This window comes from Mobula birostris, chromosome 5 (genome assembly GCF_030028105.1).
Source record: "Mobula birostris isolate sMobBir1 chromosome 5, sMobBir1.hap1, whole genome shotgun sequence".
NCBI lineage: Eukaryota > Metazoa > Chordata > Chondrichthyes > Myliobatiformes > Myliobatidae > Mobula > Mobula birostris.
Window position 1 is genome coordinate 112,460,535 of NC_092374.1, and position 18,769 is coordinate 112,479,303.

At 39.6% G+C, this 18,769-nt stretch overlaps 1 protein-coding gene across 8 annotated transcripts in view; it reads right to left on the minus strand.

Annotated features, from left to right (window-relative positions):
* Positions 1-18,769, minus strand: part of LOC140197936 (myc box-dependent-interacting protein 1-like) — a 177,398-nt gene that overhangs the window by 16,625 nt on the left and 142,004 nt on the right. For all 8 annotated transcript variants that reach the window (XM_072258561.1, XM_072258565.1, XM_072258564.1 and 5 more), the window contains 2 exons: positions 7,481-7,546; positions 2,436-2,507 (listed from right to left, as the gene is read on the minus strand). In XM_072258561.1, the coding sequence (XP_072114662.1) occupies positions 2,436-2,507; positions 7,481-7,546 (138 nt within the window). The remainder of the gene's footprint in view (positions 1-2,435; positions 2,508-7,480; positions 7,547-18,769) is intronic.

Sequence of the window (18,769 nt, forward strand, 5' to 3'; positions counted from 1 at the left end):
GTGAACACCTAAAGTAACACATACTCAATGCTTCAGGAACTCAGAACGTTAAGCAGTCAACATTTCAGACCAATTTCCACAGATTGGTACATCACTGTCTAGGATGGAGGTAAACTACTCAGGATCAGTAAAAGCTGCAGAGAGTTATAACCTCAGCCAGCTCCTTCATGGGCACTACTCTCCCAGTATCCAGGATCAGAAAGTTACAACTTCAGCCGGCTCCATCACTGCACTAGTCTCCCAGTATCCAGGATCAGAAGGTTATAACCTCAGCCAGCTCCACCATTACCTTAGTCTCCCAGTATCCAAGATCAGAAGGTTATAACCTCAGCCAGCTCCTTCATGGGCACTAGTCTCCCAGCATACAGGATCAGAAAGTTATAACCTCAGCCAGCTCCACCATTACATTAGTCTCCCAGTATCCAGGATCAGAAGGTTATAACCTCAGCCAGCTCCTTCATGGGCACTAGTCTCCCAGTATCCAGGATCAGAGAGTTATAACCTCAGCCAGCTCCATTAATACACTAGTCTCCCAGTATCCAGGATCAGAAGGTTATAACCTCAGCCAGCTCCCTCATGGGCACTAGTCTCCCAGTATCCAGGACTTCTCCAGAAGGGAGTACCCCAAATAGGTGGTGTAACAGGAGCCTGAAGAGAGACGCTCAAATGTTTCAGGAACAGCTTCCCCTCTGTTATCAGATTTCTGAATAGACAATGATCCCCATGTGCACTACCTCACTCTTTTTCACTACTTTATTTTTGTATCTACTTACTGTAATTTATAGTTTTCATTGCATATTTCACTGTACTGCTGCAACAAATTTCTCAACATATGCCAGTGATATTAAACTTGATTCTGACAAGCTAAAAGATGACAGGTGAAGCCAAGTGGAAGGGAGGGAGGGCGGATGGAGAAAGAATCTGGAAGGTGATAGGTGGAGCCAGGTTGGAGGAGGGGGAAAATGAATGAAGAAAATTTGGAAGGTGATAGGTGAAGCCAGGTTTTTTTTGGGGGGTGGGGGGAGGAAGACGGATGAAGAAAGAATCTATAAGGTGATAGGTGGAACAGGTAAAGGATCTAATCAGAGGAGAGTGGACCATGGGAGAAAAGGGAAGGAGGGGCACCAGAGGGAGGTAAAAGGCATATGATGAGAAGAGAAAAGAGGTAAGAGGGGAGCCAAAGTAGGGAATGGAAAAGGGGAGGTAAAAGTTAGCAAAAAAAAATCAATGGTCATGCCATCAGGTTTTGGCTAAACAGATGGAAGACAAAGTGTCATATACAAGGATAAAAATTGTTTTGATCAAAGCAGTTACTAGAGAAAAGGTGAGGACAGGGCTACAAAAAGCTCTTGATACTGCAGACTTAAAAGAAAAACATAATAGAAATGGAAGTTTGCCTCAACATTCCTTCTTTTCTGCTCACCTCCACCTTGCTTTAACAATACAAATGTCTGCGTAATAGTTGTGGCTTTAAACTTAAGAACATCTTTCTGTGGAAGGACCTCCAAGCTCAGGGGCCAGACACAGGGATAAAAATTCTGAATCAAAGGCACCAGAGGGAAAACACAGGGGTGGGAGGCAACAGGAACCTTAAGATTTTCTTCTAGAAGACACATGAGCAGCCAGGAGCCAGTGGTAGGAGCAAGTGCAGTTTTCACAAGGCAATTACATCTCTTTACACAACAGTATTGGAAGGCCTATGCAAAAACAAAAATCATGTAGCAGCATAAATTTCATGATGTTCATCGCTAGCATTTTCAGCTTTCCAGAATTTCTTAAGGTTTCTCCACACTGCATTGACTAGAGAGCAAGATATGTACCTAAGCTTGATCGTCCTATTTGCTTATACATCAGACTTGATAGAGGCTCACAAGACGCTAAGAAGGTATAGATCGAGAGGATAGCTAGAAACTTTTTTGCTGGGCAGAAATGACTAATACAAGGGCACATAATTTTAAGGTAATTAGAGGAAAGTACATGTCAGAGATACTGTAGATATTTTTTTAAATAGAGCACAGGGCGACAGGGTGGTGGCAGACACAAATGCACTAGGGCCATTTAAGGAACTCTTAGATAAGCACATGGATAAGAGAAAAAGAGAGGTCTATGTAGGATGGAGGGGTTAATTGATTGAGAGTAGATTAAAAGGTCGGCACAATATTGTGGGCCAAAGGGTCTATGTTCTGTGTTCTTAATTATTATCGAGATCCAATATAGTCATTCCAGCGTGTAGGCAAACAAAATAATGATGTACATTACAACCGAACCAACCAACAAAAGATACAAAACTAATCAAAAAGCTCATTCTACCCGTTCCCCAGGAAAGTAACAGCTCCACCACCCTGCTCAAAAGGAAAGGTATAGAATCAGCCGTAAAGTAACGGAGGCTTTAATGACCTGTTCCTAAACTGTCTACAAGCAAAACAAGGCCTCACCGTCACAGCTGGACTTCCTGCTTCATTCTCATTCTCCACAACTTCATGCTTTGGTTCAGCTTGTACCTCCAACTGAAAGGAAAAACACATTAGAAGGAAAGCAGCTTCTAAACTGTTAAAAAATACTTCAATTCTCAGCATTCTAATAGCACATTGTAAAATGTTTTCCTCTTGGTCACTCTTCACTGCTCCAATCACTAAACCTAGGGTCAAAATGTAGGCAACAGATGTAGAGGTGCAGTCAGACTTCACAGTCACTCAATACTCTGTCAACAACCTCTACCTAGCCTCAAGATCCCCGAAGAGTTAGTGGAGGGAGAGGCAGGCATCCAGAAGACAAATTGGTTGCAGACAAATCTCTCCTCCCAAGAAAGGAAAACAAATGTGGCTGATGTCCCAGAGAAGCCTGTTGAGTGGGAGAGCTTTTCCTAGGGTCAGAAATTGCTAATACAAGGAGTATAACTAATCTGTTGGGAGGAAAGGGGAGGAGTTGTCAGAGGTGTTCATTCCATTACCCCTCACCCCCACCCCCCCAGAGAGTGGTGGGTCTGTGGAATGCACTGACGGGGGTGGGGAGGAGGGAATGCAGTGGAAGCAGATAGGCACAGGGATGAAAGAAAATCCGTGTAAAGGAACAGTTACATTGATGGAGTAGATGAAGGATCGACACAGAGCCTGTATTGGGCTCCATAGAGTTCTACATAGCACTGCAGTCAGGTGCCATCTTTTAAATACAATATGGAAACAAGACCCTGGAGCTCTTCAAGGAGCACCAGAGTGCCAAACAGCTGCTGGTTAGGGAGCAGGAAGCTCCCATGCGCTGTCTGGTATTTGCTTGATTTGGAGGCAAATCAAGATCTAAAACATACTGCAGGTAGAAGCGTGAAATAACAGGAAATGCTCAATAATTCAGACAGAAAGGAAGAACAACACTTTGATCACCAGACATCCTTTTGACAGCCATGTAAACATTTCTTTGCATGGAAATTGTTCCGTTATACAGTCTCTGCTCAACAAATGTGTTTATTATAAAAGACAGGAAATGCAGGAATGCTATGAATTACAATGTGGCCACTTTATTAGGTACATCTGTACACTATACTTGCTTGTTAATGTAAATATCCAATCAGCCAATCTTGTGGCAGAAACTCAATGCATTAGAGCATGCAGACCTAGTCTAGAGATTCAGTTGTTGTTCAGACCAAACAGCAGAATGGGGAAGAAATGTGATCTAGGTGACTGACTGCGGAATGATTGCTGGTGCAAAATGGTGTGCTTTGAGTATCTCAAACTGTTGATCTCCTGGGATTTTCACACACAATCCCGAGAGTTCAGAGAAAGGTGCAAAAAACAAAACAACATCTTGTGAGTGGTGGTTCTGTACGTGAGACACCTTGTTGATGAGAGAAAGGCCAGACTAGCTTAAGCTAACAGGTAGGCAACAATAACTCAAATAACCATGTGTTAAAACAATGGTGTACAAAAGAGCATCTCTGAACGGAGATGTTGAACCTTGAAGTGGATGGGCCACAGCTGCTCTCAGTGGCCACTTTAGGTACAGGAGGTACTGAGTATTTTATTCATTCCACAAATAGTGCTCTCAAGGCTAAACTTATTGCTCATCCCAATTTGTTAACAGACCAGCTTTGCAAACAAATGCACTATTGAATGAAAGCAAGATGTTGGGCCACAGCACCTGGACTGACTTCTTGAGAGGTGCAGTACAAGCCAATGGATCATTTCAAATGGGCTTGTCCCACCAGACAACATTGGCCAAGTTGTTTAGTTCAAGGAAGCTTGCAGACTAGATTGCTAATATCATTTAGAACAGCTGATCTGTTAATGGCTGGAAGCTTTGTGTATTCATGGAGTCATCTTCATAGCAGTAACTGTGGGTAACAGGACCTCCGTCTCCAGCTTTTAGATTGTTAGGTATTTGGAAAAATATCACATGTGCAAAGTCACCCAAGAGGCAGAAAAACAGTATAATGTAGAAAGCAGTTCAGGCTTTTTAGGAATAAGCCAAGAACATCAAGAATGACAAAGAAGATAACTGGAATCCATTCCTCTGCCTTTGACTTCTGCAATGGATGAGAAATTCATCTGTGACTCATCTTTTTAGCTCATAGGAATTATACCCGCATTTCGGAAATCTTTCGTGTTTTAGAAATGGTTTGTAATTTGGAAGTCTTTTAAAAGATAGAAATCATCTGTGAGTTTTAAATGTGTTTTAAGAATGCTGTTTGAATTTAAACAAGTACAGTGTCACGGTAACAAAACCAAATTTCCCTTGGGATTAATAAAGTATATCTATCTATCACTGAAAATAAAAGAACTGTTTAAGCTATTTTGTTAGCTGGAAGTATCTTCTTGGTTGGGGGTGGGGGGGGGGGTCCAACTGTTCAAATAGTGGGTTTTGGCAGCTGAACTCACTGTGCAGGATAAACAGGGAAATGAACTAGTCTTTGAAGATAAGGTAGTTACAGTATAACTTCCCTTTAGTGAGGGTAACCATAGCTACTTAGATTGGATAGGGCTTCTTGTTTTGTTCGCATCTGGAATCTTTTGGTCAGCCAACCTAATAAAACATCACAAGAACAGAGCCAGCCTCTGGATACTAACTATGGTACAATGCCACTCCCATTTATAATACTTCTGCTTTGAGTGGGTACAGTGGCCAGAGTAGCTGGAATATTCTTTCCCCTACAGCAGTCCTACACTGTCCTACATTAAAAATCAGAGGAAGGTTATAGAGCAGTTTATAAAACAACTGTTAGGCCGCAGTTTAAGTGTTGTTTACAGCACTAGACACTGCACCACAAGAGCATGACCAGGCTGGATAGCACGTGGGATAGCCTGGGCTGGAGCACTTGAGTTTAGAGATGGGATAGTCTGGATATCTCTTGGAGCTACAGAGGCTCAAGGGATCCTGACAGGGGTAAAAAAAAAATGAAGCATAAAGATACATAATTGGAAACTTTCCTGTCATAGCAAAATTGTCAAAAGCCTATTGAATATTGAAAGGCCTAGATGAAGTGGATGTGGAGAAGACGTTTCCAAGAGTGGGACAGTGGGAGGGTCTCAGACCCGAGGGCACAAACTCCACTAGACCATGAGACAGGAGCACAATTAGACCATTGGGGCCATCAAGTCTGCTCTGCCATTTCATCATGACCAAATTATTACCCCTCTCAACCCCATCCTCCTGCCTTTGCTGACTCAGAATAGGACATCCCTTTAGAACAAAGATGAGGAGGAATTTCTTTAGCCAGAGGGTTGTGAATCTGTAGAATTCATTAGCATGGATGGCTGTGTAGGCCAAGTTATTGGGTGTAGTTAAATCAGCAATTGGTATGTTCTTGTCTATTAAGAGTGCCAAAGGTTACAGGGAGAAGGCAGAAGAATGGGTTGAAAGGAATAATAAATCAGCAATGATTGATTGGTAGCCCAAACTCAATGGGCCAAATGACCTAATTCTGCTCCTATGTCAGAAAGTATAGAGCAGAGATTTATGGCAAGGGGGCGAGAGGTTTTTAAAATGATATGGGGAAAAAAAAAAATCACTCGTTGACTAGAATTTGGAGCACATGTTCTTGAATAGATTTTATTTAATATCTAAACAGCTGAATTGCCAAGGGATACAACGCTACAGGTCAAATATCCATTATACTAATTGGTACTGATTGCCAGCACAGATGTGGTACTACATGACTGAGATACTAAGTACTTTGGAATAATATGATCTATGGAAACATTTCCACTTTCACCCAAAGACTTCTGGAAATGGACGCAGCAAGAATTTCAAATATCAAGCTCAAGTAGATTTGGCAAAGTTGGCCTCCTACACAGCAGGGTCCTATTGTGTGACCTGGTACTCACATCTCAGTCACAACCAATAAAATGGGAGAAACAGAAATAAACTTGAGCAACTCAGCACTTTCTAAAACATTAGCCATTCGTAGCTACCTCCCACCCCTGATAATTCACAGCTTAAAAGTAATAAACCATATAATTAGTTGAAAGTGAGATTAGTTGATTCTCCACAGAATGATCACTTGATTTTTCCTCAGCTTGCTAACGCCCATCACCTCAGTAATTTCCATGTATTATTGTTGCCAATCAAACCAGTTATGATCTTATTGAATAGCAAGGCAGCAAGCTAATTGGCCACTTGGTAAACCTCAATATCAAAAGTTTGATACAAGCTACCGGTGTTGCCAGTTTTCCTGAATAAATTTCCAAGTTCACTCAAATACACAAGGATTACCAAAAAAGCAAGCACCGTTCTATGGGGAGCATGCATGTACACTCAATGGCCACTTTATTAGGGACAGGAATGGAACCCAGGGTGTTCCTGAAAGCTGGCTTTTAAGAATGTTACTTCAACTAATCTCACTTTCAACTAATTATAAGATCTGTTACTTTGAAGCTGTTAATTATCAAGGGTGGGACGTAGCTACAAATGGTTAATGCTTTCTGCCTCTGTAGCACAGCCACTTCAAGGTTCAACATGTTGTGCATTCAGGATGCTCTTCTGCACAACACTGTTGTAACACATGGTTAGTTGAGTTACTGTCACCTTCCTGTCAGTTTGAACCAGTCTAGCTATTCTCCACTGACCTCAAACTGGACATTTTCATCCTTAGAACTGGATTTTTTTGGTTTGTTTCTCGCACTATTCCCTGTAAACCCTAGAGAGTAGAGACTGTTGTGCATGGAAAAACCTAGGAGATCAGCTGTTTGAGATACTGGCACCAACAATCAAAGTCACATAGATCACATTTCTTCCCCATTCTGATGTTTAGTCTGAACAAATGAACCTCTAGACCATATCTGCATACTTTTGTGCATTGAGCCGCTGCCATGTGATTAACTGATTAGATAGTTACATTAATGAGGTGCACGTGTACCTCAGTGACCATTGCGTATCAGCATTTTAATTCCTTTATTGAAGAAACATTTATACTTTGAACCAAGGTATTCCCTGAAAATGCATAGGTTCCACCCTTCAAGTACTAAATCAATTACAAATTCCAGACCCTTACAGCGGCAGATCCAGCACTGACTTCTGCTTTTCCTGCAACTTCACTGATGTTCTCTTGCCCCATTGTCTGAAAAAGAATTTTAAAAAATTAATAATTCTGTTCAGAATATCAGAACTGCATCATGACCAGAAGTGATATTAAAGTCTCCCATACATTTCAAAACCAGGTGTCATTTAGAAACTTGCCAGTTCCGCACACTAATGGTTATAGAAGTTGCATTCCCTCCACCCACAGAGTTTTGTATTTCTTTTGTTAGACACAGCAGTACAGATATTCACGCATTTGGGGGGAAAAAGTCCACATGAGGACAAAATGTAAGTGGACTGAAACAAATCACAAGTATTCAGATTTGATTCCTGTGACTTTGAATAAGATCATTGTGGTAAACGTACAGCACGGACCATTCAGCCCTTTCACATGTATGCATTCCACACACCTTCAGCTAACCAATTCCATCAGATCCCAACAGATAGAGTGGGGCAGGTAGTGCCTTTTCCCAAGATGGAAATGGCTAATAGGAGAGTGCACAATTTTAAGGTGATTGGAAGAAAGTATGGGTGGGGGCAGGATGTCAGTTTTTTTAAAATAGGTGTGTGGAACACTGCCAGGGGGTGGTGATAGAGGCAGATACATTAGGAGATTTACAAGTCTTGGATGAAATAAAATGGAGGCTGTGTAGGAGGGATGAGTTATGTTGATGTTGGAGTGGGTTAAGAAGGTACAACATCATGGGCCTAAGTACTCTATGTTCTGTCATTCTTCATGACATCGTAAACTTTATACTTCATTGTCACCAAACAATTAGTACTAGAACGTACAATCATCACAGCGATATTTGAATCTGCGCTTCACACTCCCTGGATTACAAATATCAAATATTTAAAATATTTAAAAATAGTTAAAAATAGTAAATATTAAAAATTTAAATTATAAATCATAAATAGAAAATAGAAAAATGGAAAGTAAGGTAGTGCAAAAAAACCGAGAAGCAGGTCTGGATATTTGGAGGGTATGGTCCAGATCCGGGTCAGGATCCGTTCAGCAGTCTTATCACAGTTGGAAAGAAGCTGTTCCCAAATCTGGCCGTACAAGTCTTCAAGCTCCTGAACCTTCTCCCGGAGGGAAGAGGGACAAAAAGTCTGTTGGCTGGATGGGCCGTGTCCTTAATTATCCTGGCAGTACTTCTCCGACAGCGTGTGGTGTAAAGTGAGTCCACAGACGGAAGATTGGTTTCTGTGATGTGCTGCGCCGTGTTCACGATCTCATATCATATTCATACACAATAGCATTTTAGAAAGAGGGTAGGAAAGGGGCCCTTTTGTTGTTCTGCTGTTAGGCATGCCATGTTAGCACTGGAATATGTGGTGAACTTGTGGGCACACACTGATGTGTTGGTCATTCACACAAATGCTGCATTTAACTGTACGTTTCAATGTATATGTGATAAATCTAATCTCATATGCTAGCAATATTCCAGGTATGCCAGAGTACAGGAGTGGGAAGTACTGAAAACATTTCTTTCTATCAGTACAGGTCTAGAAGGCTGGGATTCTGCACCAAGTCAGTAACACAGCACAGAAACTGGCTCTTCCACCCAACTTGTCTGTGCTGACCATGGTGCCCAACAAACATCTCTTTTGCCTGCATTTGGCCCACATCTCCGAACCCCACATATCCAAATATCTTTAAAATCTGTTAGTATGCCTATCCAACTACAGACAGCTCATTCCATACACTGTATGCACCACTTTCTGTGTGAAATTGCTGCCCCGCACGTCCCTTTTTAAATCTTGCACCTCCCACTTAACCTTATGTCCTCTAGTTTTAAATTCTACTTCCCGGGGGGGGAGGCCATGTGTATCCACCCTATCCATGCACACCCTTATAAAATCATCCATCGGTGTCCAATGTTCCAAGGAGAAAAGACTTAGCCTGTTCATCCTCTCCCTATAACTCAAGTCCAAGTCCAGGCAGCATACTCATCTTGTTGCACTCTTTCCAGTTTAACCTTTCCTGTACAAAGGCAACCAAGACTGTGCAGCATCAACATATTGACCCAATTCCTATACTCAGTAAGGCCAGAGTGTCAAATATCTTCACTACCATCTACCTGTAATACTGTTTTCAGTTAACTCTACTTCACTCACTGAACTGCACTCACTTTCATGGTCTCATCTCAGGTTAGATATTTATTGCTTATTTATTATCATTTATTTTTTTCTATTTTGTATTTGTGATTTGTCCCTGCCCACACATTGGTGGTTGTTTGCCCTGTCCTGCTGGGTGTGGTCTTTCATTGATTCTGTTGTGTTTCTTGTATTTTCTGTGAATGCACGTAACAAAAGGAATCTCAGGGCTGTATAGGGTGACACATGTACTTTGGTAAGAAATTCACTTTGAGCTCCCTCTTTCACAAAGCATTTCCCCAGGGTTCTATACCCTTGTACAAGGCCTACCCCAGTTTGATTTCCACAACATGCGACACTTAGCACTAATCTGAATTTAAGATTCTTTATTTGTCCCATGTACATTGAGACATCAAAACAGTGAAATATCATTTTGTGTCAATGACTAAAGACAAGGTCTGTGCAACTGACACCCCCACAGCATGCCCACAACACAGTAATCCGAACTGTAGTATGTCTGGTACGTGGGAGGAAACTGGGGCACCTGTGGAAAACTCATGGTAACAAGAAGAAAGTACAAACTCCTAACAGACAGGGTAGGGATTCGGATCAGTGTTTTCAAGTGTTGTAAGCATAGTGCTAACTGTTACACTACATATTGAAAGCCTTTTGACAACCCTAAGCTAAGTGCACCAATCAAGATCTCCTGTAATATTTGATAACCTTCACGATCTATGATTCCACTTATTTTAGTATCACACTCCAACTTACTAACCATGCCTTGGACACCCAAATCAATGAACAAAATGTCCCAGCACCAACCCTTGTGTACACCATTAATGACACCTCCAGTCTGAAAAACATCCTTTGACCATCACACTTTGCTTCCCACCATTAAGACAGTTGCATATCCAATTTGATATCTCTCCCCAAGTCTAGAATTCTGGACTCACTAGGTCTGTGTGACCTTGTTAAGTCTGTATAGTCTGTTCTGCCCTAACCCTCACTTATCCAAATCTGTACTGATGCCCTAATTAGACCTTGTTGATATATTCTATCCCTCAGGATCCCCCAGTAACAAAGAATTAGAATTAGGCTTACAATCACTGACACATGTGCTGAACTCTGTTGTTTTGTGGCAACAGTACAGTGCAAGACAAAATATACTATAAATCACAATAGGAAATGCATGCATATTAAAAATTGTAGTGCAAAAAGAGCAGAAAGTGAGGTTGTGTTCATGGGTTCATTGTCAGTACAGAGGGGAAGAAGCTGTTCCTGAAAAGTTGAGTTTGCGCTTTTGTGTCTGTACCTCTCTCTCATGTAGTAATAGCCACCACTGGATGTCAAACTCAGACTAGTTCCCTGTCTGGTCTTAGCTACCCTTCTTTCTTTTCTTTTTAAATCTTTTTATTGAATAAGTATACAAAAAGGTAAGCCATATAGGCACTAATACACTGTTAGAATATAATAAAATTACAGGAGATACTAATACAGAAAAAAAGTGATACAAACAATGTAATTTAAACATAACATACTAAGGTAACATAATAGTATACTAATTTTTATATATATATATCAATAGAGAAAAGGAACCCCCCCCCCCCAAAAAAACCCACCGTGCAACTAAACTAAAAGCAAAGCAAAGCAATGGGCTAACTTGGAACCAAGTAGAGTTAAAAAACTTAAAATCACGTCCTCAAACCCGACCTCCATTAAAAACAGTAAAAAAAACAAGAAGGGTATATAAATATGGAGCAAAAAAGAGAAGAAAAAAAATTACATTAAATGAAAATATTGAATAAAAGGTCTCCAGGTCTGTACAAATTTAAGTGAGGAATCATAAAGATTGCTTCTAATCTTCTCCAAATTCAAGCATAATATCGTCTGAGAAAACCAAAAAAAGGTGGTTGGAGCATTAAGCTCTTTCCAATGTTGTAAGATACATCTTTTCGCCATTAAAGTAAGAAATGCAATCATTCTATGGGCTGAAGGAGAAAGATTACTGGAAATTTTAGGTAGTCCAAAGATAGCAGTAATAGGGTGAGGAAAGATATCTCTATTCAATACCTTTGAGATAATATTAAAAATGTCTCTCCAAAAAGTTTCCAGAGTAGGACAAGACCAAAACATATGAGTTAAAGAGGCTATCTGCCCCAGACATCTATCACAAAAAGGATTAATATGAGAATAAAAGCGAGCTAATTTATCTTTGGACATATGTGCTCTATGAACAACTTTAAATTGAATTAGGGAATGTTTAGCACAGATAGAGGAAGTATTGACTAATTGTAAAATCTGCCCCCAGTCATCCACGGAAATGATAGACCCCAATTCCTGTTCCCAATCTACCCTAATCTTATCAAATGGAGCTTTCCTAAGTTTCATAATAATATTATAAATCATAGCCGATGCACCTTTCTGACATGGATTAAGGTTAATTATAGTATCTAAAATGTATGTACGAGGAAGCATTGGAAAGGAAGAAAGTATAGTATTTAGGAAATTTCTAACTTGTAGATATCTAAAAAAATGTATTCTTGATAAATTATATTTATTAGATAATTGTTCAAAAGACATAAGGGAACCATCTAAAAATAAATCCAAAAACCGTGAAATACCCTTAGTCTTCCAAATTTGAAAAGCACAATGCATAAAAGAGGGAGGAAAAAATGTTACCTAAAATAGGAATCGCTAGCCCAAATTGGTTAAGATCAAAAAATTTTCTGAATTGAAACCAAATACGTAAGGTATATTTAACTATCGGGTTAGATACCTGTTTGAGGCGTTTCAAATCAAAAGGAAGAGAGGAACCTAAAATAGAGCCAAGTGTATAGCCCTGAATAGATTGTAATTCCAATGCTACCCATTTAGGAATAGATAGTATATCCTGGTCAAGTAACCAAAATTTCATATGTCGAATATTACTTGCCCAATAATAGAATCTAAAGTTAGGTAATGCTAAACCTCCATCTCTCTTAGCTTTCTGTAAATGTATTTTACCCAGTCTCGGGTTTTTATTTTGCCAAATAAATGAAGAAATTTGAGTCAACTTTATCAAAAAAAGATTTTGGAACAAAAATCGGTAATGCCTGAAATATATATAAAAATTTTGGCAGAAAAAACATCTTAACTGCATTAATATGACCAATCAAAGTTAAATATAAAGGAAACCATTTAGATGAAAGTTGAATAATATGGTCAATTAAGGGTAAAAAGTTAATCTTAAATAAATCTTTGTGCTTACAAGTAATTTTAATCCCAAACTATGAAAAATAATTATTAATCAATTTAAACGGAAAGTTATGATATAAGGGAAGTTGTTTATTAATCGGGAAAAGTTCACTCTTACTAAGATTTAATTTATAACCTGAAAAAGAGACTAAATTGTGCTAATAACTCAAACAGCAGGGATGGATTTTTGAGGATTAGAAATATATAAAAGTAAGTCATCAGCATAGAGTGATATTTTATGGGACTTTAAGCCCCGAGTTATCCCAGTAATATTTGGAGATTTTCGAATGGCAATTGCAAGAGGTTCTAATGCAATATCAAATAATAAAGGACTAAGAGGACAACCTTGTCGAGTACCTCGAAAAAGGGGGAAAAAAGGTGAACTTAGAGAGTTAGTACGGACCGAGGCCACAGGAGAATGATATAACAGTTTGATCCAGGATATAAATTTTGAGCTAAAATTAAACATTTCAAGAACCTTAAATAAGTAAGGCCATTCTACTCTATCAAAAGCTTTCTCAGCATCTAAAGAGATAACACACTCAGGAACATTTTGTGAGGGGGTATAAACAATATTTAACAGTGTGCGAATGTTATAAAAAGAGTAACGACCTTTAATAAAACCCGTTTGGTCTTCCGAAATAATAAAAGGAAGTACTTTTTCTAAACTGTTTGCTAATAACTTAGAAAAAATTTTAGAATCAACATTTAATAAAGATATTGGTCTATAAGATGCACATTGAGCAGGATCTTTATCCTTCTTTAATATTAGAGAGATTGACGCTCTATTGAAAGATTCGGGAAAAAGTTTACCAAGTTTTAATGAAGCCTCGAAAACCCTACAGAACCAAGGGATTAATGAAGATGCAAAACATTTATAAAATTCTGCAGTAAACCCATCAAGGCCAGGAGCTTTCCCCAGGTTCATAGAGGAAATAACATTCTTAATCTCATCAGTGGTAATGGGAGTATCTAGCATAGAAGACATATCCTGTGAAATCTCAGGGAAGTCTAGGTTATCTAAAAAATCATTCATATATTTAGAGTCTCGAGGAGACTCTGATTGATACAAGGAAGAATAAAAATCAAAGAAGGTTTGATTAATCCCCGCATGATCAAGTATCAGTCGATCATTTTGATTATAAATCTGATTAATTTGAGATTTAGCATAATTAGACTTCAATTGGTTAGCCAACAGTTTGCCAATTTTGTCACTGTGTACATATAATTCACTTCTTGTTTTCTTTAATTGGTTTACAATCGAGGACGAAAGTAATAAACTGTGTTCCATTTGAAGTTCAGTTCTTTGTTTATATAACTCCTCAGAGGGAGCTGTAACATATTTCTTATCAATTTCCTTAATCTTGTCCACAATTACCAACTCCTCCTGCTTCAGCTTCTTCCTCAAAGCAGCAGAATACGAGATAATCTGACCACAAATATAAGCTTTAAAAGTATCCCAAAGAATGTTCACAGAAATATCCTCTGTATAGTTGATTGTAAAAAAAAAGATCAATCTGATCATTCATAAAGTTAACAAAGTCCGAGTGCTGAAGCAACAGCGAATTAAAACACCATTGTCTATTATTTTGTATATTGGCCTGAATTTTAATAGAAAGCTTAAGTGGAGCATGATCCGAAATGGTTATAGAGTCATAATCACATTTAATCACTGAAGAAATAAGACGAGAGTCAATAAAGATATAATCAATTCTTGAACAGGAATGGTGAACATGTGAAAAAAAAATCTTTTTCCCGAGGATGCAAAAAAACGCCAAACGTCCATCGACCCAGAATCCGTGAGGAATGAATTAATCAAAGTTGCAGGTTTATTAGGTAAGGTCCGTAGAGGAGCCGAACGGTCCAAAGCTGGAGATAAACAGGTATTAAGATCTCCGCCCCAGATCAATGAAAACTCATTCAAATTCGGGAACTGATTGAATAATTATTTATAAAATTCCGGACAGTCCATACTGGGAGCATAAACATTAACCAAAACTACCTTTTTATTAAATAGTAGACCACTAACCAGTAGAAATCTACCATTCGGATCAGAGATAATATCATGTTGTATAAAAGTAACTGAGGAGTCTATAAAAATAGAGACGCCTCGAATCTTAGCGTTAGAGTTCGAATGAAACTGTTAGACCTTCCAGAATTTAAAGAAACGTAGTCTGTCCCCCCTCCGCACATGGGTCTCTTGTAAAAATAGAATTTGTGCTTTAAGTCTCCGGAACACTTTAAAAACTTTTTTCCTTTTGGTTAAGACCATTAGTATTCCAGGAGACAAAATTAATAGTAGACTCCATAAACCCTAAAGTCAACCCGCAAAAAGGAGGATTGACGATAGGCTCGACCCACGAACCCGGAAAGGGAACAGAACAAGTAAGAGATATCGGGAAGGAGAACGCAACCAATACTTCAATAGTGTACATAGCCCAAGAAGAAAAAAACTAAAACGTGAAGCCCCTCCCACCACCCCCCACCCCATGACCCCAAGGCTAAATCTAAAACAGACCAGCCAGAAAGCACTAAAACTACCCCCATGACTTCCAATAGACGCTCCCTAAAAAGTGTAAATATAATAAAGATCAGCTAGTTATAAAACAGTAAAAGAATAAAAACAGTAAATCAATTAAAACAAACACTTAATATAACAGAGAAAAAGCCAGAAGATATAAAAAAACCGCAACCCCAGACCCTATGAATAAACAAAAAAAGAAATGAAATTATTAACATAAACTAGTTATGAAAACCTACAAAAAAAAGATTTAAAAACTACAAAATTTAAGGCCTCAAAGGAAATACGTAGAATGACGCTGAGGGAATAACCACCCAGAATCCCCTGGGAAAAAGAAAGGAATGACGCAGATAGAAAGTTTAACAACCATATTAATTAATCAAAAATAAACTTTTCTGCCCATATAAGGCAAAAAAATTAAGGCCGACAGATTCACAACCTCCGATCAAACGGAGATAGTTAAAAATTACGATTAAGATGTTGAAGGTGAAAATTGATCCAGATAACTCCGGGCATCCGATGGAGATTCAAAAAAACGGAGGGCTCCATCCAACGTACGAATCCTTAGACGTGCTGGGTAAAGCAGCGTTGGTTTTAAATCCATCTTGCAGAGTTCCAACATCACAGATCTATAACGAACCCGTTGATCCCGAATTGGTTTACCGAAATCCTCCACAAACTGAAAATGAAGATCCAAAAAATCAATGTAACCTTTAGATCGAACGAATCGAAACAGTTTCTCCTTGTCTTGAAAGTAATGAAAACTAAGATGACATGTCGAGGTTTATCTGACTTAGACGAGTATGATGGAACTCTGTGAACACGATCCAATAACGGTGGTTGGTCAGGAAATACAGTAGGAAATGCATCTTTTAAAAGTTGAGAAAAAAACTTCATTGGGTTGTCAGATTCAGCAGCTTCATGCACCCCAATCATTCCAAGATTCTGCTGTCGCATTCTGGATTCTAAGTCAGAGTTTTTAAAGGTCAGAAAGTCAAGTTTCTTCTTCATTACATTAATTGTTTCTTCGATTTTCCCCATCTTGAGTTCATTTTGTTGCGTGGATTTTTGAAGATTAGATATAGCCGACTGATGTTCCGTAATAGATGTTTGTATTTTATCGATTGAATCGGCAATTTTCTGGAAATTAATTGAAATTTCTGCACGAATCAGCTCCGTAATAGAGGTTGAAATTTCCCTTTGAATTAGATCCGATATAGCTTTCAAAGTCACCGGTGGTTCAGTCGGAGGAAAATCGGTACCTTTCGGTCTAACCGGAGGTTTGCCGTCCTTCCCATTTTTTCCATTCTTAGACATAGCAGACCTTAAAAGCATCCGATTATCAAAGAGCCCAATTTGTTTCAAAGTATTGTAAAAGTCGATGCCTTAATGGTTAGTTAAAATATAGCTGATCATAAGAAGAAAAACTCAGAGGTAATGGAGCGAGTCAAGAACACGACTTCACTCCATGAGCTCTACCGGAAGTCCCCAGCTACCCTTCTTAAATAGTGGTAAAATATTAGCTGCCCTCCTTATACTTCCAGCAACTCATTTTCAGACTCCCCAAACCTACGCACACAACTGGCAAGATGCCAGTTATCATTGCTTAGAATATTCTCCACTTACTGTTGAAATGGCATTTCCAGCCAAGGAACTCAGCATTACCCAGGACAGAAATCAAGGAAGGGCCATAGCATGCACAACCCATGCTGAGAATTTAGCTGCAGTGTGGAGCCCGCAAAAAGTGCTCAATCCAAACCCATTCAAGATGCTGGAGGAATTCAGCAGGGCAGGCAGCATCTGCGGAGAGGAATAAAGAGCTGACATTTTCGGCTGAGCCTCTTCAACAGGATTGGAAAGGAAGGGGGAAGAAGCCAGAATCATGGATTTCCAGCATCTGCAGAATCTCTTATGCCAATATGCACTCCAGGCCAACACCTCAATCCTAGTAAAAAGTAGAGGCTTGGATGCAGAGTGGTCTACTCCTTTTCCTGCACTGTTAAACTTTACCTCACTATAATCAGTATATCCTGGTTTCGAGCGTTGCTTTCCCAAATTCAATTGCAAACTTGCACATTTCAGTAATTCAATTTTAACAAAATCCAGCGTTGAAGAATCCAAGTAGCTCTAACACAGTGCTCCCCAACCTTTTTTGCACTGCGGACCGGTTTAATATTGACAATATTCTTGCGGACCGGCCGACCCCGGGGGCGGGGGAGGGGGCATAGGGCTGTCAACGGACAAGAGTAGTAGTCAAATACGTTGTGTTTACCCAGAGAAAGACTACAATGACCATGAAGCTTTGCGCGGGCACCAGTGCGCATGCGTGTATGTGCTGATTTTTCTTTTTCTCCACGCATCGTTTTTGGAGATTCTGTTCAGGGGGTGGGGTGGTTAATCACGACCAGAATATAGGTGATAAGTGGCTGATACACTCAATTTCATTTCTAAAAGGGTTTCTCTAAATATAATATTAAACACACAGCGCATATTTTCCTCGCATGAATATAGTGATAAGTCAATTATCAGGGGAGGACAGGGGAGCTTGAAGTAAGTGTTGAATGAACTTCCAGTAGAAGTGGGACAGGCAGGTTCAATATTATCATTTAAAAAGAAATTGTATAGGTATATGGACAGGAAAGGAATGGAGGGTTGTGGGCTGAGTGCAGTTCGGTGGGACTAGGTGAGAGTAGTGTTCAGCATGGACTAGAAGGGCAGAAATGGCCTTTTTCCGTGCTGTAATTGTTAAATAAGTCAATAGCATATGTTTTCCCCATATAAACATATAAAATCATTCCAACGCACCAATATCGCTGAGTCAGTGGGAGCCTTGGGCTTTTCTTCCTGCAACAAGATGGTCCCATCGAGTAGTGAGGGGAGCCAGCGATACTCAAAGGGGGTTCCTGATGTCCAGTCTATTCCACAATTTAGTTTTCATTGCATTCATTGCAGAGATATGTTGGAAATGGAAGCAACGTTTTCAGTGCTTTCATGGCTATCTTAGGATATTCAGCCTTGATTTTGATCCAGAATGCCGGCAGAGATGTTATGTCAAACATACTTTTCAGCCCGCCGTCATTTGCAAGCTCGAGGAGTTGATCTTCTTCCCATGCTGACATAGACGACGCGTGGGTACTGACCTCACCTGCGTTCAAGCTCAACGGTGGCCATGACAGGGAATGAGGAAAAGTGCAGCTGACTCATATCGCCAAATCATATCGTTTCCTCGCGGCTGGGCAGCATATGCTTTGCGGCCCGGTGGTTGGAGACCGCTGCTCTAACATATACCATGACTTATTCCATGTTGCTCTGTCTACAAATGCATCCAGTTGAGTGCAGTCCCAGTACCAGTAGATTAAAATTTCCCTCCAGCACTTGTAACATTCCTCTGCAGGCTACTAATATGGA